Here is a 24,306-nt window from a genome sequence, read left to right on the forward strand (position 1 = left end):
CTTATTGTGTATTATTCACAAACGCGCTAGCAGTCAGCGGGTTTATGAATAGAACCTTCCAGAGTTCGAAAATATGAGTTTTGTAGTTTTTGACTTAACCAGGGTTGAGGCTTTACTGATATCAACTTATAGGTACCTATATATGTCGTAATGTTACACGTAAGGCTAGGGTTACTATGGATGCGAGTTCTGACGAGTACGTCCGAAATCCTCGTCAGAACAAGGCGTTTACACTGTGCGCGTTTTCTGTTATTCTGATAGTCAGTTCGTTTCTGCCGTCCAGCGAAGATGGACGAATTTGATTTTCTTGAAAGTCCATTATTTAAATTATTATTGTTAAATGGTGGAAAGACAGAGCATGTCAACGAGTTATTTTCTAGAAGAGACGACAAAGGACAGTTCCAAATGTAGAGTGTTTGTTCTGTAGCAACTTTCTCCCACTTTTGCCGAGAAATATCTCTGTTGTGATAATTTTTATCTCTCATATCCCACAAACACCTGTTCTCGTACACGAGACTGTTCAATTTATCGTTATCCATGGTGGAAACCAAATCACTCGAAATTCGCAGACGCAGGTCGTGCGAAATAATCAAACTCGTTTGAACGCTCGAGTGGTTTTGACGACGTCGTACATGTTCTGACGCATTCGTCGTTGCCAGTGTAAACACTGTCATTGGATACCAGGCGTTTGTTTCTTCTGACGAATCCGTCAGAACTCGCATCCATAGTAACCCTAGCCTAACTTATTTACGAGCTATCATGTGAAAAATTTGTGAAGTTTGACGTTGTGCGACTACGACAATTACTTGAGCATAACGATGTTACGATAGATGGCTCAAATATCCGGATTCCTAATAAAAAATTCGGCTGAGTATCGTTAATTTGCCCCTAGGAATAGAGGATTTCTGTTACTTTGTGATAGATCCCATAGTAAGAACTTAATTAAACTCTCGTCAAACTACCCTTGGAGTATATACTTTCATCCGTTTGTCGCACATATACATAATGCAAATTTAAGACTAACATTGTTTTCTAATGGATGCCATTAGAATAACTAGAACAAATTAAAATGGCACCAGACCACACGAGAAGCACCATGTTTCAAAGAAAAAAGGGTCATCTAAATTGGTCAGATGAAAGTGCTGAGGTAACAAACTTAAAAAGAAATACCGTTGAATCGAGAACCTCCTCCTTTTTGAAGTCAGTAAAAAATGTGGTTAGTAATAAGAATAATTCTTACTATAAATACGTATAAGCGCTGGTCCTTGGAAATGTTCTATCATCACGGGCGGTTAACCGATCCCGGCACCAGGCTGTCCTCGACAATATCACTATCCCATATGAAGACTACTTCATGAAAGCTGAGAAGGACAAGTTCAGCAAGTACTTTGACTTGAATAGCGAAATAACCAACGAGACGTTGACTCGACCATCATAGCCCGGATAGTATACGACGGTTTGCTCAAAGATGAAATACAGATGCCTCTGTCTACGGCCCTGCCACCGATAGCTCAGCCCTTGGGCATGACTCCGCTGCCGGCGGCAATCCAAGTTTATGATATATATAAGGTAAAGGTTTGCGTAAGAGGTGTATTAAATATTTTTTTTAATTATTTGATACTTTTCAGTTTATGAAGTCGGTTTTTTTAAACGTGGTTTTTTATTAGTCATAATAATAATATGATATATAATAATACTCACTGCACCTGTCCAAACATTGCTATCTAAAAGGGGCACCACGCGGTGACGACTTTAAATTTTTAAAGTGTTAAGTTCTTAGCCAATGTCAAATGTCAATTAATGTCTAGTATTATCAGTGATAACATCTGTCAATAATTGCTGGTGATAGCGCCGATTGTCGATGTTTTTTACAACTTTACAAGAAGCACATGAAAAGCTATTTATTTTCTTATATTATAAGCTATGTATAATTTTTTAAACTAATTGCGCTGTGTATTGCAAAACCAGATGTTAGCTATAAGATGTGTTATATCAGCAAAACGCCCAAACGCCGTTCGCTTAAGACGTATGTTTTTATCAAGTTCAACGAGTGATATGGTGAATACGTACTATAAACTATTTCTAAAATTGTAACTACTTATTTAACTTAGCCTATTTTAGTAAAATAAAAGAGAGAATGCTTGATTCTACTATTTACAACCAAACAGATTTTTGCTGTTTCAGTAAGTCTTTATAAAATGCCAACATCATACCCAAATAGTTATTGGTTATGTACCTAAAACAAAATATACAATATTAAGATACCTGGTTGTTGTGGGTGAATTCTATTTTTATTTTAAGAGATACTCTCATATGTACCATATTAGTTATGGAGGATTATTAACTATAATTTTCAGGAAAACATTATAAAAGTTGGAAAATATAACATTAACTATATGAAGGTTGGAAATGGTCCTCACAATGTTCTGTGTGCACCTGGTGCTCTAGGATCAATATGGACTGATTTCAAACCACAGGTAGAAGGATTTGACAGGGAGAAGTTTACCCTAGTGGTATGGGATCCCCCAGGTTTTGGTAAGAGCAGACCTCCAGACCGTGAATTTGCTACAAATTTTTATGAACAAGATGCAGATATAGCTTATGAATTTATGAAGGTAAAAAAATTTGCTTTTACTAAGTTTCTTTTTTTTTTTTATTATATGATTTCTGAAAATCCTTAAATAATGCAATACCAGCTATTTATGTAACAATGCTTGAGCTTGCAAAAAATTTGTCAAAGAGTAATCAACCTTCACAAACATAATTATAGAGTATCATAGTGTTGTTAACACTATATTCTAGTAGTAGTGGTAGTAGTCTACAGATCAACATTATTTTGTCCAGTGTAACTCATTTATTAACACATATGAGTATTTCTCAAAAAAGTAAATATTAAGTAAAGTTTGTGGAAAACCAAGAGTGCCTTGAAATAATAAAAAAAAATGTGAATGTTTTATTAAATCCTAAATTTTATAGTTTATATAGTAATCCTATATTAGTTCCTAAGATCACAGAGAAATAAATAATAACTTAATTTAGTATGTTATGTTTTAAAAGTGATAACCCTCACTTCTAGAATTAATACACAAATAAATGCGGGGTGGTCTACCGTCTAGATAAACTCTCAATTAGGCGGCGTCCAGGTACACTCGGATGTCGCCTCTTCGCGGCTGACCACTAAGGCGGGTGGATGGGTAAACCCGTCCCATCCACCCGCCACACTCAGGGCGGCAGAAGGCGGATGTAAGCGCCCCTCCGCCGCCCGGTTTGGCCGGCGACGGATACGGTTCGAGTGGCCATCATCCTCCCGAGCCCGCTCCGCCACCTCCTTTGCGAGATGACGTCCTCGCAGAAGGTCGCGACCGCGGTAAAATGCCTTTTGGTGCCGGCTATGGAGCGTATGACGGCCGGCAGGGAGAGATCTTCTCCAATGACTGCAGTGAGGGCCATGCGCTGAATTGCCCAGGCCGGGCATTCTGCCAGCGTATGCTGAGCCAAATCCCCACTGCAGTCGCAGTGGCGACAGCCCGGACACAGTTCCCTCCTAGCTACTGAGTGCAGGTACTTCCCGAAGCAGCCGTGCCCACAAAGCACCTGCGTCAGTCGGAAGGAAAGAGCCCTGTGCTGCCGCCCTGCCCACTCGACAATGACCGGCTGGAGCGCCTCCGCGGCGACAAATCCAGCACGTGTTGCCTCCAGCCGGGCCGACCATCGAGCTAGGAGCCCTTTGGGCGGGGGCCGACTGTCGCTACCCGCCTGAAATTCAGCCGTCGGCCGATAAACTTCGAGGAACACTGCCGCTTCCAAGTCCCACGGGGGCGATCCGGCCAACGCAAACGCTGCCTCCGTCGACACGGTGCGGTAACTGCGTATGACTTTAACCGCCATTACCCGCTGAGGGCGCCAGAGGCGCGACCTATTCTGGGGGGTCAGAGCCGCCGCCCACACAGGTGCACCGTACAGTGCCATTGACCGAACAACCCCCACAACCTGGGGGTTGAACAAAGCATACAAGATTTTATGACGATACGTTACCCAAACGGTTGGCTCAGTTGGTTAGAGCAACGGCACGGAACGCCGGATTTCGTGGGTTCAGTCCCGCATCATAAATAAAATTATGTTTTTCAAATTTTATTTGTGTATTATTCCTAGAAGTGAGGGTTATCACTTTAAAAACATAACATATTGTTTAGATTTGGAAGAGCGACATCTCAAGTCAATTTCCTAATATGCAAATTTGGGGTTGAGCAGATTATCTATATATATATATATATGTTAAAGTAGATCCTGTGGATGAAGCCACAACCTGAGAGTTGAAAAAAGCATACAACAATTTACTACGATACGTTACTCGAGCGGTTGGCACAGTTGGTTAGAGCACCGGCACGGAACGCCGGAGGTCGTGGGTTCGAGTCCCGCATCGTTCATAAAATTTTGTTTTTCAAATTTTATTTGTGTTTAACTTAATTTGTCTAACAATTTTTTATTTACTTTTCTTACAAAAATCCGATAGTGTATATTTTGCAGACCTGAATTAAATACAGTTCCGATATTAAAGCTACTTACTATATGGAGTATAAAAAAAACAAACTATAAAAAAAATTCAATCCAAAAACCAAAGTGAATCCTATCCATTAACTTTTTATTGAAATGACTGTTGTTGTTTTTATACTGTTGAGTATTTGTCAAGTAACGGGAGGGCGCACGAACGTACGTCAGTGAAACAAGCAAGTCGGTAACACACTAATTTATTGTCAGCTGTATCGTAGCAATGAACGCCGGGTCGCAGCCCGCACACATAGATGCATCTATACAACATCCCTTCCCCTTAAGCTAAGAAACATAATTAAACCTACATCTTAATAACGAACTACTTATCAAATTAACTATTAACTATTACAAATATCTGGCGAAGGTGTCGAGAAAATCGGACTTATTGCCCGTCGCCTACGAGGAGTTGCGGCGGCGTGGTAGCCAGCGCGCGGTGGTGTCTCTGGGCAATCTACCGTTCTCTCTGCTTGCCCAGGCTCCAGTGCCAACTCTCCTTCCCTTCCTGGTTGTGAGACAGTATCGCCATGGACTTCAGCAGGTGATACGTCTGGTATGACGTCGGGATCCCACGTCTGATCGTCGCGTGCCACCGAAGACATTCGTGGTCTGATCTGATCGATATGTCTGGTTATTTCACAGTCCAAATTTGGCACATATACCACATACATAACGCGTCCAATTTTCTTTTTTATAATTCTTTCAATCCACGAGAACTTTTTAGTATCACTATTTTTCGTTATCCAAACATTATCATTTTCTTTAAAGTCTGCACGTTGGACACCTTTGTAATTTTTAGCCTGTGAACACTGTTTACGTTCGACGGTATCAGTAAGATCCGTAGACGAGAGCTTCGGCACGAATGGGTTTATTAAGTCTAGCCTTGAGCGTAACGCGCGCCCAAATACTAATTCCGCCGGCGAAAGATCAGTGGTGCTGTGCTTAGAATTCCGGTAATCAAACAAAAATTTATTTATTTTCTCGTGTAGATTTTTTTTATTAATTTCCTCTAAAATAATAACCCTTAACCCCTTTTTTACAATTTTTACGAGACTCTCCGCCTGGCCATTGCTGGCTGGATGATAAACTGGACTTAGAAGATGTTCAATACCGTTACGTTTACAAAAATCATTAAATTCTATCGAAGTAAAAGAGGTACCGTTATCGCTCACCAACGTATGTGGAACTCCAAACCGTGACATCGTCTCATACAATTTATTTATAACTGCCTTCGAATTATATGTCGAGGACATGTCGTAACATTCTACCCATTTACTGTACGCGTCTACAATGATTAAAAACATACAATTATGAAACGGACCCAAGAAATCCACATGAATCCGGTAAAACGGATGCGGCGGCAGCGGCCAAGGTGCGAGTGTGGCGTGAGGCGGTGCAGGGCGTAGCGCACAGCACAGGCTGCAAGTCGCTGCTAGCGTCTCTAGCGCCGCGTCCACGCCCGGAAACCACAGTCGCTTGCGAGCCTCCGCCTTCATTTTCACTATACCGAAATGTAAACTATGTTGTTCCTTGCAAATAGTACTTTGTAATTTTAATGGAATAACAACTTTATGTCCACGCATTAGAATACCATTTTCGTATGACAACTGTGATCGACAATTAAAGAATGGTCTTAAATTAACGTCGTCTACTTTTCTAGGCCAGTCGTTCATCACGTACCGTGTAACTATAGGTAGATAGGGATCGCGAGCCGTTTCGCGCCGCATGTCAATAAGTGTCACCGGCAGGTCGCCGTCTACTATAAAATTGACGTATGTTGCGCGATCTTCGCACTCCCCCTGTTCTTCCTGAGTTTCCGTAAGCCCCCCTTCCCCGCATGACCTAGACAAATAATCCGCGCTGTTCAGCTTGCTTTTAATATACTCTATAGTATAATTGTATGCACTTAAAAATATGGCGTACCTCTGCAGGCGGTTTGCGGACACTTCCGGTACCCCTTTATGTGGCCCAAAAATTGCTAGTAAGGGTTTATGGTCTTTTCGTAATGTAAAGGGTTCAGACCGACCATACAAGTACTGATGGAACCGCCTTATGCCGAAAATGATAGCCTTAGCTTCTTTTTGAATTTGTGCGTAATTTTTTTCCGCCGAGTTCAATGTCCGAGAAGCGTACGATATCGGTCGTTCTAACCCGTCACTGTCTACTTGTGACAATACAGCACCTAGCCCGGTCGGCGACGCATCTACTGTCAATATTATCCTGGCCCTAGGGTTAAAATGCGCTAGTGTTTTATCAGACGATAATATGTTTTTAATTCGAATAAATGCGGCATCATGAATGCCAGTCCACTCCCATTTTGTATTTTTATTTAATAAATTATATAATGGACTTAAAACGGATGAGGCGTCGGGCACAAAGTTCCTATAATAATTTGTCAGACCAAGAAACGACTGTAATTGTGACACGTTTTTAGGCTTAGGAGCTTGCATTATAGCTTTTATCTTATCTAGCGACTTCCTAATTCCGTATTTGTCTATGACATGACCTAAATATGATATCTCATCTCTGAAAAATTCGCATTTACTCATCTGTACCGTTAAACCAGCGTCATCTAAACGTTGTAACACCGTAAACAGCCTATGTTTATGCTGGTCTTTATTTTTCCCCGTAATGAGGATGTCATCCAATAGGAATATGATTCCATCTATACCCGAAAGGAGGCATTCCATCGCCCGTTGAAAAATAGCCGGCGCGCTCGACAACCCAAAAACTAAACAGGTAAAATTGAAGAGACCGCGGTGAGTGTTAATGCATGTGAGATTTTGAGAATCTTTATTTAAAATAAATTGATTGTAAGCCATCGACAAATAAATTTTACTAAATTGTACGCCTCCATGTAATTTAGCTAACAAGTCATTTACTGTTGGCAACGGATATTGGTCTATAACCAACTGTCTATTTATTGTAACCGAATAGTCGGTACATAACCGTATGGTTCCGTTCTTTTTTAAAACAGGTACTACAGGCGATGCATATTCAGAATGTTCGACAGGTTTCAAAATGCCTAATGTTAATAACCGATCGAGTTCCTTGTCTATTTTTTCCTTTAACGCGTAAGGCACTGATCTCGCTTTAATAAAAATCGGCTTCGCATCCGGTTTTAAGTGTAAGCTGATTTTATACTTATTAAAAGATCCAAGATTGTCAGAGAAAACATTAGGAAACTGATTAACAAGTTGTTTGATAATATTAGACTCACATCTGGCCTGCCCCTCGGTGTACAATGCATGCACGGCCGCGCCTCTTGCGGGTGCTAGCTCCAAGTCAAACTCATGAATGAAGTCGCGACCTAGCAATGGCGGTCCGCGTGCGCACACTACATAAACATTCAATACATGCGTGTGACCATTATATGTTATAGGCAACAATACAACTCCAACTGTTTTAATATTTTCTCCCGTATAACTAAATAACTTTTTGCTAGTGACTGACAACGGTAGATGCATAAAATGAGACTTGTAGGTACTTTCGGATATTACGCTTACCGCTGAACCGCTATCGATTTCAAATTCCAAAGCCAGACCACTGATCATGACGCGCTCCATCATCGGTTTCCCTTTTAAGCACCGAATATTAAAAAAAGATTTACCGTCGTCTCCATCTTCCACTGTACCCTCATCTACGTACTTTACTCTCTCACCGTTAGGACACATCTTACGTAAATGACCCTTATTATTACACTTTTTACACTTATAGGTTTTATAACGACACTGATTAGCCTTATGGTTGGTAAACCCACACACACTGCACTTTTCCTTCTTGTCTATGTTGAACACCATGTCTGGCCTCGCTGCGCCGACGCCGCTCGCGCCTGGCGCCGCCGGTGACGCGGCCTGCCGTGCACACCGCACGCTCTCTGCCAAATCGATGGCCTTAGTGAGGGTCAGCTCCCGCTGGTCCTGCACGAACAGCTTGTCCCGCTCACGTCCTGGTGCCATGCCCATGATAAATTTATCCAACAGAGCTTCTTCCAAGTTCTTGAATTCACAGTGAGCTGCTAATCCTCTTATCCTGGCTGCCCATTGAGTGTGACTCTCTCCTGGTCGCTGTGTTGCGGCGTAAAATGTCGACTTTTCCGCAAATCCGAGTCTTTTAGGTGTGAAGTGATCGTTGAGTAGTTTCACTAACTCCTCGTATCCTATTTCTTCCACCTTCTTGGGTAACGCCAGGTCACTTGCTAATTTGAACGATGATTCACATAACGATGTTAACAAAATCGCCCTCCGCTTAATTGTCGCTTTGTCCGTAGTTGAGGTTATGTCGTTAGCAATAAACCATTGATTTAAACGCGACTTGTAGCTGTCCCATTCTTGTGAGAGATGGTCGAAAGTCGACAGAACGCCGAAAGTCACGCCCGTAGACATTTCCACAAATTTTGAATACCTCGTCGCCACTGTTGAGTATTTGTCAAGTAACGGGAGGGCGCACGAACGTACGTCAGTGAAACAAGCAAGTCGGTAACACACTAATGTCGGTAACGCCGGGTCGCAGCCCGCACACATAGATGCATCTATATAACATATACTTTCAGTATTAATGTGACAGCACCTGTTATATTTTAAAATTGTCGTAATAACTTTATTTTATATAATTTAATTGCTTCTCAGAAAAAATGTAATAATGGGGCGTCATAAATAGAGCACGGCAATACGTCAAGCCAGATTACATTCTAGCACATTCCCACAAAGTGCAGGTCCGGCCACATATGGAGTATTGCTTTAATCTATACTCTGGCACACCCCAGTTGGAGCAACCATTTGACCGTCTGGAACACAGAGCTGCTCGAACTGTGGGGGATCCAGTGCTCTTGTAATCAGTTAGATCACTTGGTGCTGCATAGAGATGTCAGTTCATTGTATGTCTTCTACCCTATTTATAGGCAGAATATTACAGGATATTTACAGGGAGTGTTTCGAAGAGCTATTTGACCTGATTCCTGCCGCCAATTTAGCACGACACGCTACAAATTAGGATATCATCCCCACCCTCTGGATTTGTGTTCCTCCATGGTGCAGTTTTCAAAGAACCCATGAACAAAAAACTATGGAACGAGCTTCCTTGTGTGGTGTTTCCAGGAAAAAACCACTTCGGCATATTCAAAGAAAGCACGTAGGTACACTTATCTAAACTACACTTATCTATTTTATTTTATGAAAAGAAATATTCATTTGTTCCTTTAGAGCTGGCGAGTACAAGTACCAACATAAAAGTAAGGAGCGGAATAAAACAATTTGTATTCTGCTATTGCAGTTGTATTCTGCTATTGTAGACCAACCCTATGTTTATAGAACCCTTAAATATATTTTTGAGAAATACTCATATATATAGTAAATCTGATTTAATTATAATTCAATAAAGTAACAAACTATACTGAACATAATATAACAAAAATAATTGCTTCAATCATTAAAAAAGTGCCTATACAGATATTGTTTGTGAATCAGGCAATTTAGTTTCTTATGTGTCAATAGTCATAGTAAATACCTTTAATGTTAAAACAGTAATAATTATTGTTTAGAAACATGATCACCTAATTAAAATCATTGTTGATTATACAAATAATTTTTCACATTTTAGGAATTAAAAATTCCCAAATACTCTCTGCTGGGATGGAGTGATGGTGGCATTAGCAGCATCATATTGGCAGCAAAATACCCCCAGGTTGTAGAAAGACTCGTTGTCTGGGGGGCAAATTCGTTCATGTTACCTACTGAAGTGGAAGGTTACAAAAGTATGTATGTATTGGCTGATTATTGAGAATTTTAAATAATTACTATTATTATTATTATTACTAGGCATAAGAAGAAGATAATAAGAGTATCACTTTAGGAGACATGGTAATGTTTACTTAGGAAACCTTAAATGTTTGATGCACACTTGGTATTTTGAAAATATTTTTATGGTATAGGAGAACAAGGAGCAAAGGTCATCTTACAGTGAGTGATCCCCACCTTCCCTTACAGTTAAGTCTTTCATAGTGCAGGAGTATCAATAAATAACGTCACTGTCAGGAGTCTTAACGCGCGGTTAAATCCAGAAAGCCTTTGAAGATAATATTTGTTACATAAAACGTGTTTACCAGGCAAAAAACAGTAGTTTCTATTGAATATTCCCTATACTGCCTAGAATAAGATGGGCTCAAGGGATTCTGGCACTAGTCCATTTGTGAAGGACGAATGGATGGGGGAAGGGCGCTGGTTTTCGACAGTAACCTCTGCAAAACGTAAAGCTATGCCCTGGATACTTTTTAAGTGTTTAGATAGTATAGTGTGTCCCACTCCGCAGGCTATATTATTATTTTCTGGGGATAGCAGAAAAGAGAGGAAAAGGAGCGGAGATTTACAAATTTAACATTCTTAACTCCACTCAGCTTCAATGGGAACAGTTTGTGAAGAAGGCTAAGGGATGTGAAGCAAAAAATCGCCGGCTAGCTAATCACTTGTCGCATATTCTAGATCTGTTTAGACTATACAGGGAAGAAACTGAGAGCTAGGACGCCTACACAGAAGCAAGAGTTGCATAGTCTAGAGAGGAATTATTCTACGTGTGGCGAGTGTTGGATGTTCAAGTGAACCAACTGCTGTACAGTTTCGCGATGATGAACTAGATTTTCCGTTCACCAATCTGCTTTGATTGTGTTGATAAAAATATGACATTCGCTGAAGTCTAACCTAAAAATTTTCTTTAAACAATTCGTTGCTTACAACTCATCTCTTCTCCACTTTGGTGGAGACCGTAGTACTTCACCATACGACTCTGCTCTTCTATATTTTAAATGCTATTTCCGGATCACAAATACTCTTATATTATACACCAAAGTAAGAATAAATTGATATATCTAATGGTGCTGATTCTTCTAGAGATCAAGGACGTCAGTGCCTGGTCCAAGAAGATGAGGGAACCGATGATAGAGCTGTATGGAGAAGAGAGATTTACAAATTACTTCGCGAAGTGGGTTGATACCATGGTAGAACTTTTTCAACTCAAAGACGGAAACATCTGCTCGGAGTTCCTTCCCAAAATCAAGTGTCCAACCTTCATTTTGTATGGCGAAAAGGACCCATTAGTGGATAATGTTCATGTATCTCATCTGCACACACATATAACTGGATCAAGGTAAGCTTGAAGGCGAAATTTAATCTACACTGTCTGTACCCATTGTTAGTTGTATAATAATTGAAACAGTCACTCATAGATCATTTCCAGTATTTTAGTAATATATCCGTACGCGTTTAGTTTGCCTGTGCGTAGTTATTGCCGCGGTTCTTCTGGTTTTAAGATACAGATTTCGGATTGATGATCTCATTTCGCCTCAAGGTCAGAGGCCTAAACATTTCGCGACATAAAACGCTTAAGCACTTACTCAATTACCCACGGTGATATGTCTTTATCTGTGTAAACACAAGTGGAACAATCTTCGTAGGCCAATTAAAAACTTCATATTATCCCTCTTTGACGTACATGTGCAGGCTGCTGTGTTGATACCACTTACATACCATAAATACTCTTTTGTCCACCTTTATTAAATGTTCACTGTGTTGAATGTAATTTATTTAATTTATGCTACACCTCAAAATAATGATTTTCATTTTATTTTCCCTATTAGGCATTTGCATGTTGCAAATGCTGATAATAATACTTAGGTTAGGCAATAGTGCACACTATTGCTTGCTTCCACATGTACTATTTACATTTCGAGGAGTTTTGTAGCTAGTGAATATTCTCTCACATTATTTTTGAAGTGGAAACTTCTTTAGCGTCGTTAAGCACTTTTCTTGGGATGGGTATAAAATGTTAAACTCGCGTTAGGACACGTGGCCTGATCGTAAATTCGTAAGACAGTCGTTGAAATTATGGTTGAAAGATTTATACTTCTAACTAATTATAGGTCGGCTATTTCAACTTAATCATCATACGGTCATTGAACCAATGGTTGAATGATTGCGAAGCCGAAATACCGCGAGGTCGAGTGATCAAATCTCCGCCACGAAATATTTTTACACATAAATGCTAGTATTATTATACTGAAAAGTATGTAGCAATTCGTGTCGAAATTATACCCTAACCATTCAGTTTATAGAATTATTTATTCCCATTAAGACAAAAAAAAACATTCCAAAATATTAAAAAATTTACAACATTAATGTGCGATATTTTCACTGCTGCTGGCATTCCGGCAGTGCAACACGTATTTTTTTTTGTTGCCTGTTTTAATTAGCACTCATCAGCTAGTAAATTTATAACAAAAACTTATAGAGTACAAATTTAATAAAATTTTTATTTTCAGAATATATTTGTATCCAGAAGGCAAACATAACATACACATTCGATATGCGGAAGACTTCAACCAACGGGTCCAAGAGTTTCTGATGATGAAAATCTAAAGTGAAATATTTTGATATTAGACAGGCAGTCATTTTATTATATTCATTGTTGTATTATTAGATTCGGGTCAAAACTAAATAAAATCAACAGAATTCCCATATTTTATTTTTTTCATTTACTTATAAGCCTGTTTTATTCAAAAATAAAACAATTTACACAAACACATAATTTAAAGTTGAAATGACTCATTATCTTATTACTGTACAAGTGAACAATTATGTAAATTCAATCCTTTAGCTGATGATACTGACAGTGCACACACAGTGCCTTTGCCGGATTATAAATTTGGCAACTCAATTAATTTATTAGTCAAACGATAATGTTTTGATTATTTAAATTACAATAAACTAGATAAGGGGATCATTGTAGCTTCTTAATGCAAGTTCATTTCAAATTTAGATATCTTGTAACAAAATGAACAATAGTGTAGGTTAATAAATATTTATTGCACTCCCTAATGTCCTGTTAAAAACTGATCTAAGTTAATTCCTAATTTGATAATTCTAATTTATTACAGTACATAAACATTTACACAGTATAAGGCACGCAGTGAGCTATTTCCGGAGATAATGGAAGCACAACACACATGTATGCCGAACGCTGACAGATTGCTATGTTAATGACTTCATAAGTTACATAAACAAACACACTTAAGCGACATACAACGATAAATACATAAGAAAATATAGTGAATCTTTAATGGATACACAATAAGCTTGTTCTTATCTCATAAATAATTTCTCTAGTTACAAAAATAGTATACAAAATGGAACAATGTTAGAATGTTCCATTGCGTCACATTGACACCGACAATGATGAACGCAAGAGCACCATAGTTAAATCTATGTACTACTGTGATCCATTCCTTACATATATTACAAATAAAATAAGGTTACTCTTACAAATACATAACGATACAATATTACAACATTATCACCGGGATTATTAACAATACACATATAAAATTAATTCTCTTTAAATATTCGTTATGTTTACAAAAACTATATCTTTAATAGAGAGAGTCAAAGGCACACACTTTAAAACCCCTTAATGTTAAATCTCAGTGTCTTTTATCACTTTATCAGACATATACAGGGCCCTGGCTTTCATTATCATCTAAATTGATTTTATTTGTATAACCATCATCAAAGAATCTTCTGAAGGTAAACTCAAAGAAACCATGGAAGGTTTTACCATTGTCAAGTAATTCACTGTCTGATTTGTTTGAATCTGAGCTGCCTGAATTCCGTAATTTATCAGGATCAATTGGATCGAAGTTTGATGTGTCTGTAGGGTAATCTATTCTCGGTATGTATGGAGCTCCCTGCCTCCTCAAACCTTTGTCAAAGTCAATCCCTTGGAGGAATGGGTGATTCTTGACTTCATTTGCATCCTTTCCCAGTCTAATCTCTTGTCCAGAACATAGCTGTAATATCAAGTCTTTACTTTCTCGTGACAAATTTGCGGCATCAGGAATATGTAGGGTGCTTTCCCAATTAATCACCTGAAATTTAAAAAGAAAAAAATTTGTAGAGATGTTATTAAAATCAAAGTAAAAATCGTTAACATATGCATATATAGCGATTTTTAAATAAAATTGAATTGAGCGAATTTTGTCAATTTTCGGACATTATTTCTTCTCATAGATTTGTTTCGTTATGGTAACCGATTCAGAATTTTTTAGTAATTTTAAAATGACGGTATATTCAAGTATTTTCCAATATGGTTTATATAATTTGACAGAAAACAGTTTAAATAGCGATAAAAATGCAAAAAAAAATACCTTATGCTGAGTTTCGGCGGGTGTATTGGCTAAAAATGGCGGTGACCCAACCAACATTTCATATAAAATCACTCCTACGGACCACCAATCACAAAGCTGTGTATAACCAGTCCTTTGCAAGACTTCTGGTGCAATGTAGTTTGGTGTACCGACTAAGGAGTGAGCGAGACATCGCTGATGTTCTCTTTTCCTCCGCCTCTCAAGTGGTTTGAGTTGATGACATCGACATTCCCCCATTGCACCCCATTCGCCATCTACAGGGTCCATTGAATCTTGCCGTCCATGATCTGAAATCAAGCAACATAAATATATGTCTCACTCTGAAGGAAAACTTGTATAAAAAAATTAAGAACTACTAAATTACCATTTCTTTGATAGTATTTCGAGTTATGTGTCCACCTGAATCCCGTGCACAGCCCAAAGTCTGTCAATTTGATGTGTCCGTCGCGATCTATTAAAATGTTATCCGGTTTGATATCACGATGAATAAAACCCATTTTGTGGACACTCTCCACTGCGCAAGTTAATTCGGCTATATAAAACCTGGCTAGGTTCTCTTCAAATATACCGAGCTTAATCAACAGAGACATCAAATCACCACCTGGTATGTAGTCCATCACAAAATACAAGTTATCCTTATCTTGAAAACTATAATAAAGCTTCACTACCCATTCATTGTCTGCTTCAGCCAAAATGTCTCTTTCTGCTTTTACATGCGCTACTTGGTTTCGCTTTAGTACGTCAGCTTTCCTAAGTGTTTTCATGGCGTATAGATGACTAGTATCTATTTTCCTCACTAGAGTAACTTCACCAAAAGCACCAACACCAATAGGTTTTATTTTCGTAAACATTGATTTATCCATTTTTGCTCTTTTTAACCGTATGTAGTTAGACTCTTTCTGTGATAGCATTTTCCTCATTTGATCCTGTGCTTCTGAACTTAACCCTATTTTCGTCATTTCCTTTTCCAGCTGCATGCGACGATACGTTCTTTGCTTATAAGACTTTAAAATATTCTCTACGTGTTGCTCCATAAAGAATTTAAACGCTTGTGGTGAATAATTCCTTACTTTACAATCCCTTCTTTCATCTTCTTTTTCTTTACTAATATTTTTTCGTTCGGGGATCGGTGACTGATGTCTAATTTTGTCATTGCCATCTTTCATTCGTCGGTTTGAGGAGCCGTTTGAATGTTTCTCTGATACACTCGCCGTGTTTTCTTTCATTAAATTACAGTTTTGGTTGAAACATTTTAATTCAAGTTGAGAGTTTTCTCCTTTAGCATCACAATTGTTCGAAAACTTTTTATGTAACGGCGAATGATGTGAGCTAACTGTTGTAGTGGTTTCATTTTGGTTACCATATGGAGGTGGTGGAATCGGGTGCATACCTCGCTGCACAGCCAAAGCCTGCATCGTAATTGCGTAGCTCGGAGGCTCTGTAGTAGGAACGGTGGGAGTGGTAGCTGTAGGAATGGCAGGTGGCGTCGTTCCCGGTGAAGAAGGCTTGGGAGCCAAAGGATAGCTAGGTGGTGTTTGTGATTGCTTCTGCTGTATCGAGCTGGCATAAGACGGCGGAGGCGGTTGAACAACAGAACTCGGCACGGGAGGTGGTGCGACAGGCGCTATCGCAGTTTGTAATATAGGCTTCTGAACCTGCGTACTCTTCACGGACTGCATAATTATAGGGGGCTGAACGGCTTGTCTCGCTGTCCACGCCTGAATAGGCGTAGGGCGAGTCATACCTGAGGCAGAGCCTGTCGATTGAGTCACAGTTATGGGACTCGGTGATCCTGCGGAAGTGCCCCCCGAATATATACCTGACGAAGGACTCTTTCTGTAATCTTGAGATTGCGTGGGGCTTTGTCGGTTTTGCATGGATACAGAATAAGAAGGAGGCGGTGGAACACCGGAAAGGGGATATGGCGGCGGTAGTTCCGTTGTAGTTTGGTATATACTTAAAGCTTGTATTTGTTGCGATAACTGCTGCTGGACCTGTGGCCCATTTTGGACTATCATCGGTTGCCGCGCTGGAGGAGCAGGGGCACCCGATGCGACAGGACTGGTTCCTCTTGCAGGAGGTAATGGGGGTGCAGGTGATATGCGCTTCATGTACTGCTGCACAGAAGGAGGAACGGGAGGCGTTGAGGGACATCTTGGTGGTGGCGGCGGAGGCGGCTCGAAACCCGATGGTGAGTATTGTCGACTTAATTTCTCATGAGGCAAGGGTGGTGCATCGGATTGTCTAGGACTATCTGATCTTGAGCTCCCAGCACCCGAATCGAGCGCCGGGCTGCCTCTATGCAAGTTAATTTCACGCTCTAAACTAGGTTTCCTTATTAGCTTTGTACTTAGAGCACTAAAATTACTTGACTTAAGAACTCCATTCAAGGGTTCCTGTTTTTTCGATAGGTAATCTAGTGCGGCATCTAGGCGGCCACCAGCATACTTAAGTGCTTTAACTGCATGGTCCTGAAAAAAAGATATTAATTATGTAGATAACTTCAAGAAAAAGACTAAATAAATAATTTGTGGTTTATATCATCAAGCAATGTGCTTTGGATTCGATTCTAGGAGGGTGTTCCCCACATATATCCAATCATGGAATACAACAGTATTGTATGTGATATAAGAGTATACGCGGGACGGTAGAAATATTTCATTACGACGATTTTATTACGATAGCAGATCACAGACCACAACATTATGATTTAAAAAATCACCAATCAAAATATTATGTTAATATGGACAGATTTTTTTATGGAAAAGGAGGACAAACGAGCGTACGGGTCTCCAGGTGATAAGTGATCACCGCCGCCCACATTCTCTTGCAACAACAGAGGAATCACAGGAGCGTTGCCGGACTTTAAGGAAGGTGTGTGCGCCTTTTTTGAAGGTACCCATGTCGTATCGTCCCGGAAACACCGCACAAGGAAGCTCATTCCACAGCTTTGTAGTACGTGGAAAAAAGCTTCTTGAAAACTGCACTGTGGAGGACCACCACACATCCAGATGGTGGGGATGATGTCCTAACTTGTGAAGTGTCGTGCGAAGGAATTTAGCGGCAGGAATCAGGTGAAAATTCTGGGGGTTAAATTGGACAGGGTTCAATTTACCCCATTCCGCGACCTTCTCAAGAGAGCACTCGATAGAAGACACAAGTTTCTCCCGGCACTGGTCGACGATTTCCCGAGAGAGATATGCATGACGTTGTCGTCTGAAGAACCAGCGTGGGAGATAGCACAAAGCCTTGGGGCACTCCAGCGTTCACGGGCTTCGGGTTCGAGCAATAACTGTCCACAACGACCTCTATGCTGCGCCCAGTGAGGAAGCTGGAGGTCCACTTGCATAAGCTCTCGGGAAGCCCAATTGATAGAAGTTTTTAGAGGAGCGCCTTGTGCCATACACGATCAAAGGCCTTCGTTGTATCCAGGCCGAGTGCCAGGCCTTCTCCCTTGCTTTCGATAGCCGCCGCCCATCTATGTGTTAGGTACCTATACCAGAAGATCGCCTGCGGACCGACCATGACGAAAGCCGTACTATCGGTCGTTGATCAACTGGTGACCTTCTAGGTATACCAAGCAAGCAATAGGCCTATAGTTGGCCTGATCCGAACTGTCTCCTTTTTTGGATAGGATGGACAAGGGCTGCCTTTCATAGGTCAAGGTCTTTTGAATGAGAGTGCGAGAATAAACACGTTAGCACCGGCGTCAACTCAGGGGCACACGTTCTAAGCACGATTGGAGAAGTGCCACCCGGCCCGCTCGGCTTCCTCACGTCCAATGAAAACAGAGCTCGTCGAACAGTTTCAGACACCGCGGGATAGTCGGCTGTGTTTTTCCGTTGTTGTCAAGGGTCGAGTTGGAGGCAAAAACAGCGCACAGAATATCGGCTTTCTCTTTTGCCGTACGGGCCAGGGTGTCATTCCTCATGTGGAACGGCGGAAGGGTCGGCTGGTTGAAGTAACCAAAAGCAGCGTTCGAACAACGACCAGAACTTGCGTGTTCCAGTCGGGTAACTGGAAAGTTTCTCGCCGATTTTGACAACGTGCTTCGATTTCGCACGGGCGATTAGCCGCTTAAAGAATCTGGAGGTACAGTTATATTTTTTCTTTAGAACTTTGCAGTATCAAACCTGTTCCAACTTTTAATGGCAGTGAAGTATGTATTACATGTGCTACATGAAGTAATAAAAGTTAAAGGCCGGCACCACTTATACAATTCCTTTGTTGCTCCAGAAACAGGTTGTCTTCCTACTCCTTATAGTCAAAATAAAACAAACTTTAAATAAAGCCCCAACTAAAGTACAAAAAAAATGGCTGACGTAAATTGCAGGTAGACCTTGTGACTTTTCTGAACAATATTTAGGTTGTAACAAAGAAGAAACATGGAAAGAAAATGCCTGGAATGTATTTATAATGTCTCTTCTAATTTACTAACTGCCAAAAAATAACAATATTGTATGATTTGTAACGCATGATACCATATTATTAGGCCCATTCTGCTGAGTTATAATGGAATGTCTTATGTATCTGAAAATACATCTTATATATAGATAGTATTTATATAATATATATATAAGAGTCTAAAATAATCTAAGTCTCTAATAATATATTTTATCTTTGAAATTGGAACCTGAAATTCTTATCATGATTATGTTTTCTTTTTTTTTCCGCTAATCTGTGTTAAATATTCTTGTGATTATTTAATACAATATTGTCATACATAACAAAATAAAATAATTGCAATTTTTGTGTGTTTGTTGTGTGTGTGTTTGTACTAGGCTATTGATAGGTACAATGAAAGTGATCCAAGCAGTATTTGAAGTAGAAAGATAATAGAATCACATATGTCGAAAAGCAATAAATAAATATATTATATAATATAATGTAGGAAATAAATAACTGATTCTAGAACCATGTTACATATTTGAAAAGCAGATTCAGGACTTGGGGTTTATAAGAAATAATTAATGTAAAGTATTGAAAAAAATAGTTATTTTATTTTTTATTTACCAATAATTTATAAAAAAAATAAAGCAGTAAAATCTAAACAACTTAAAAAAATAAAATCAAATAAAAAAAATGCAGTGGGAGGTCATACATTTTTTTTTTCTATTAAGCAACATTTTCACAAGCATAATCACCAATTTCAAAGGTTTATTTCCTAATAATAATGGACCCATTAATTATTTGTCTTATAGAGGCTCTTCAATTAGTCAGAGGAGTATAAATTGGGCAATATCAAACATCGGTGATCATTTGATGGGGTGGTATCCTATTGGTTATGTTTTAAGTTTGGATTTAGGCATACTTTAAATGCAATGATAATTTGTTCCTAAAATAATCCATAACATTGGCAGAAAGAAAACCATTATTGAGAGAGGAGTTGTTAAGATAGCAAAATTGATGTACTAAACGAAAGCCGAAATAGAAAAGATACTAGAAGAAAATTGCCAAAGAACTTTGAGCAACCTTTCTCTATTCATGCACCTGCAGCCTACGGTCATCAGTTCACAATGAAGGAAGAAAATGGCTAACTTATAAAGAAGTATTTTAAATAACCAAGAAATAGCTAAGGTTACTGAAGATACTCGAAAAGCATAGGAAGCTGGTTATTGTAATCATCAACGAAATATCACCTATCAATGCAATGGCGATAAGTATTTAAAATCAAATCTGCAAGGCAAGGACGGATTGATTCATATGAAATTCATTTCAGAATTATTGCACTAATAATGCAGAAGATACTCAAGCCTTCAATATCAGTAGATAACAAACTATATACTTAGTCTGGCCATAAATTGCTTGTAACTTTTTCTAGTAGGCTTCATAAGATATATAATAGCTTTAATGGTAAATGTATACACTTCTATAATAAAGTCCCAGCCACTGTTCAGGCATTATCTATAAATAAATTAAAATGTTTTATAAAAAAATGGCTCTGTCGTAAATCCTTTTACTCCACTGCTGAATATCTAAATGATAGGGCAGCCTGGGACTAGATTGTGATTATTTTATAGCGATAGAAATGACTGTACAATATTGTATATTTTTATTGAAAAGAATGCAAAAAAAGAATGCTGGGAAAGTTTCTTGCGCCACTTCTTTCTCAGAGCACCATTTGTTTCCGAAGCGGTAGTAGTATCTAGTAGTTATTAGAAATGTACATCAAAAAGAATTCTAAAGGATCTTCTTTTTATGCCTTTTAAATACTAGTATAACAGAGGTTTTATTGTACCTATCAACAGTCCAGGGGAGAAAGATTCAACTAACACCAAAAGGATGAAGGGTTTCAAGAGTACAAACCTACTTTTTTTAATGCTTTCATCTTCTATCAACAATCTACTTTGTTTAATGCTATCATGTTCGATCAACAATAACAACATTGTTGATCGAAGGCTTTCATAGTATGTACGTTAGTTCTTTTAATCACACCACATTCCTTTTAATATAACAAGAATGTTTAACATAGATTGGCACGAAAATGAAAAAACATAATGATTATTCATATAAGAAAGACAGCTTCATTTATTTGGTATGATCTTTGACTTCAGAACATAATTTCTTGGATAATAATTTCTTCTTATTTCTTTTCTTCAGCCTCTTTCACATATGGATATGATGTGGGTAGCCAGATCTTTTTCTATCATAAAAATTGTACCTATAATAGTCTAGTACATAAACATTCAACTAATAACAAGCTGATTAAGGGTTTAAAAGTATGGACATACTTTATCTATACTCCAAGTAATACTATCACAGCAATTTATCTCCCCACTCCATAAAACAACATGAAGCTTGTTTTTTATGGGATATGAGGATAAATCAATATTAGAAAGACACCAAATGGATGTTCATTAGGTTCCATATTATTATTGAATAGCAATTTATGTGGAACTTGATCAAATAAAAATTAAACTCACCTCATCATAACCCAAAGCTATGAGTTGATTAAGAGATTGTGGCAAAACATTAAGGTCTTTATCAAGACCATTCCCAGATGATGAACTGAATCCTGAGCTCACTCCAGAACTGACAGTACTTGCAGCAGAGGAGCCAGGTGGCTCTGAACTTCCAATATTAGCAAACGGAAGCAGAGAGTTTCTAATTTCGGCGAGCGCTTTTTGATTATACCCTGAGGTGCGCGTGGCCGGCTTGCCGGGCGCCGGCGGGTTCATGGCGCCCGCGCCCGAGCGCCTCACTTCTCACCCGACCCCTCCCATCACATTATCACTCTCTCCACACTAGCCTTCACTGTTCTCATATTAACTATTAATTCACATATATTTAAGAAGTACAATGGCAATATATCCAAGAAAGTATCACACTGTTATTTCAATCACATTCAAGTACTAGTCCACAGTCCACTACAACATACTTCAACACTGGTTGGCTCAAAACAATCTGAAAATGACAATGTAAATAAGTAAAAATTAAATTAATAATGTAAGAGGTTGCAGTATCAGTATTTGGTCTGGAAATTTGACTACAAATAGCATCTAAGAAAACTTATTGAGCCATGTCAGAATGGTAAGCTAATTGGAAAATATTTCATTTTTTTAACCATCAAAATAAACAATATTAGTAAACAAATCAAGGTCCTTTACTTTTATACTTCATATTCGAATTAAAATATGAAATTCTTTGCAAAATAAATGGTCACATCAGTACGAGATCTATATTAGATTAGATTGATTCCTGCGCATAAATTGAATAAAAATAATTCACTAAAATGAGAGTAGAGATTTTTACCTGTTTTCATTAACTCATAAGGATCCAAGAAAGAATCTTAGACGTCATAATCACATAAAATATGAGTGTTAGTAAAGTGCTCTCACATTACCGAAGACATCGTTTAGATAATCCAAAAAACGATTAAGTAAACACAAATCACTTTTGTAGTATACTTTACGAGATGAACGGGTGGGTTTCCTTTAATTTGTAATTTAACAAATAATAAGTGAAAACAAAGAACTTTTTAATATCGATATGCAAGTTGGCAAACCATACAAAGCGACCATTTTGAAGAATTACCACATTCCACAGGGTGATCGTAAACTTACGCCAAAGTGACATTCATGACGACAGATACATGAACAAAGCGCGAAAGATAAAATGATTAAGTATGAATATTATATAAACTATTTTTGCAAACTTAACGTTATTTATTTCATATATTGACGTGCCGAGTTATGGAATTATTGAAATTATTATAGATAACATATATGATATGATGAAACAATTTGTATAAGAGTCAAAAATCGTAAAATAAACGAGTGGGATTGATTTATCGTGAAATATTATATTATAACTTAAAACACTAAAGCTGATTTAACTGAACAACTAGTTATAGCCCTAGCTTAACTAATTCGCCCCACATTTCCATCTCGAGCTTCTAATTGCCGTGCCATACTTGCCATTTGCCGGTTGGAGTCTCGGGCATTCGGTTGCGGTTTCGACAGCGGGTGGGACCACTCCTTAGCAGGATGCATCACACTCAGGCGACGCGACGCTTGTGAGAACTGGCTGGCAGTGATGCCGAGCCTCACAGTTCAAATTTAACTCCTGTTATTTTGAGGGCCTTTGTCACGTCGATGAAATCTGGGATAGTGCCAGGAGTCCTTTTACTATAATATAGTTTACATACGCCAGAACATTCGCTTTTGGCTTAAGCTCACCAGCAGCAGTAAGCCAGCCATCGCATCCAGAATCTGGTCTGGTACAGCCTAGACCGCCGAGCTCAGGTTGCGATCACCTATTTTTGTTTAGTTATGGCTGCTGGAGCTGCTTTTGGGCTTGCAGTACATTCACTCCCTTCTGTTCGGGAATCTCATAGTAGGAAGATGGTTAGTAAGTTCTATGCGAGAAGAGCAACCGTGGAAGAGCAACAATGCGAGATGAGTGGTGTTAGCCACCAACCAATCAGATGAAAAGGTACTAGCTGACCAATGACCAATATTTAAATTTTTCATTTAATTAGAATTAAGAATAAAACAAATTGCACTCTAACAATATAGCCATCGCCCTCAATCATGTCATACCGCATTCCACAACCTAAAGTATCGCTTACGACGCGACTCAATAACGTGCCCCATTCATTAAAACTGAAAGACTGAACTCTGAAGCGAGGCTCTTAAGCTCATTAGTTTAGTAGCGCGCATGCATTCATTCTGTGAGGTCGTGTAAAGCGGAGCATACGACTGGTCACATGAGTATAACTGTGGTCTTCGAGAGAACGATATGATGCTTGTACTTCGATGAGATGATTCTATGACTTGATGTGATACTAATATTACGATAAACAAAATAATATGTTGTTTTCCTAAATGATAATTCCACCAACGTATTACAAGGTTAGTTATTAGACATTTATATTAATTGATGTTAAGTATTGCAGGTACTGCTACAGTTCTGATTCTGATGAGGAATCTTCGTCAGATTAAGGAGAGCAGGCCTCAATTGATCCATCACGTTCATGGACTATCCGCAAAACTAAACTTATTCGTTTAAATTGGCAAGACAAAGCTCTAATTATAAAGAAGTTAATTGCACCTTCTTGGGAGATGAAA

The 24,306-nt window shown here is 38.8% G+C and overlaps 2 protein-coding genes across 3 annotated transcripts; one reads left to right on the forward strand and one right to left on the reverse strand.

Annotated features, from left to right (window-relative positions):
• Positions 1 to 1,832: 1,832 nt before the first annotated feature.
• On the forward strand, positions 1,833 to 13,054 carry LOC126976073 (valacyclovir hydrolase). Of its 2 annotated transcripts, XM_050824240.1 has the most exons (5): positions 1,833 to 2,058; positions 2,358 to 2,615; positions 10,147 to 10,300; positions 11,430 to 11,685; positions 12,857 to 13,054. In XM_050824240.1, exons 1-5 carry the CDS (start codon positions 1,969 to 1,971, stop codon positions 12,951 to 12,953), a joined length of 855 nt encoding a protein of 284 aa, XP_050680197.1. In that variant the 5' UTR covers positions 1,833 to 1,968; the 3' UTR covers positions 12,954 to 13,054. The 2 variants fall into 2 exon arrangements, with proteins under 2 accessions (XP_050680197.1, XP_050680198.1); XM_050824241.1 differs by lacking the exons at positions 1,833 to 2,058; positions 2,358 to 2,615 and adding an exon at positions 9,266 to 9,678.
• On the reverse strand, positions 13,044 to 22,778 carry LOC126976061 (serine/threonine-protein kinase Warts). Its single transcript, XM_050824204.1, has 5 exons — positions 22,490 to 22,778; positions 21,661 to 22,141; positions 15,102 to 17,208; positions 14,738 to 15,024; positions 13,044 to 14,458 (listed from the first exon to the last, which is right to left on the reverse strand). The coding sequence occupies exons 2-5, from the start codon at positions 21,913 to 21,915 to the stop codon at positions 14,036 to 14,038; spliced, it is 3,072 nt and encodes a 1,023-aa protein (XP_050680161.1). The 5' UTR covers positions 21,916 to 22,141; positions 22,490 to 22,778; the 3' UTR covers positions 13,044 to 14,035.
• Between the last annotated feature and the right edge of the window lie 1,528 nt (positions 22,779 to 24,306).

The sequence above is a fragment of the Leptidea sinapis genome, chromosome 39 (assembly GCF_905404315.1).
Source record: "Leptidea sinapis chromosome 39, ilLepSina1.1, whole genome shotgun sequence".
NCBI classification, from domain to species: Eukaryota; Metazoa; Arthropoda; class Insecta; order Lepidoptera; family Pieridae; genus Leptidea; species Leptidea sinapis.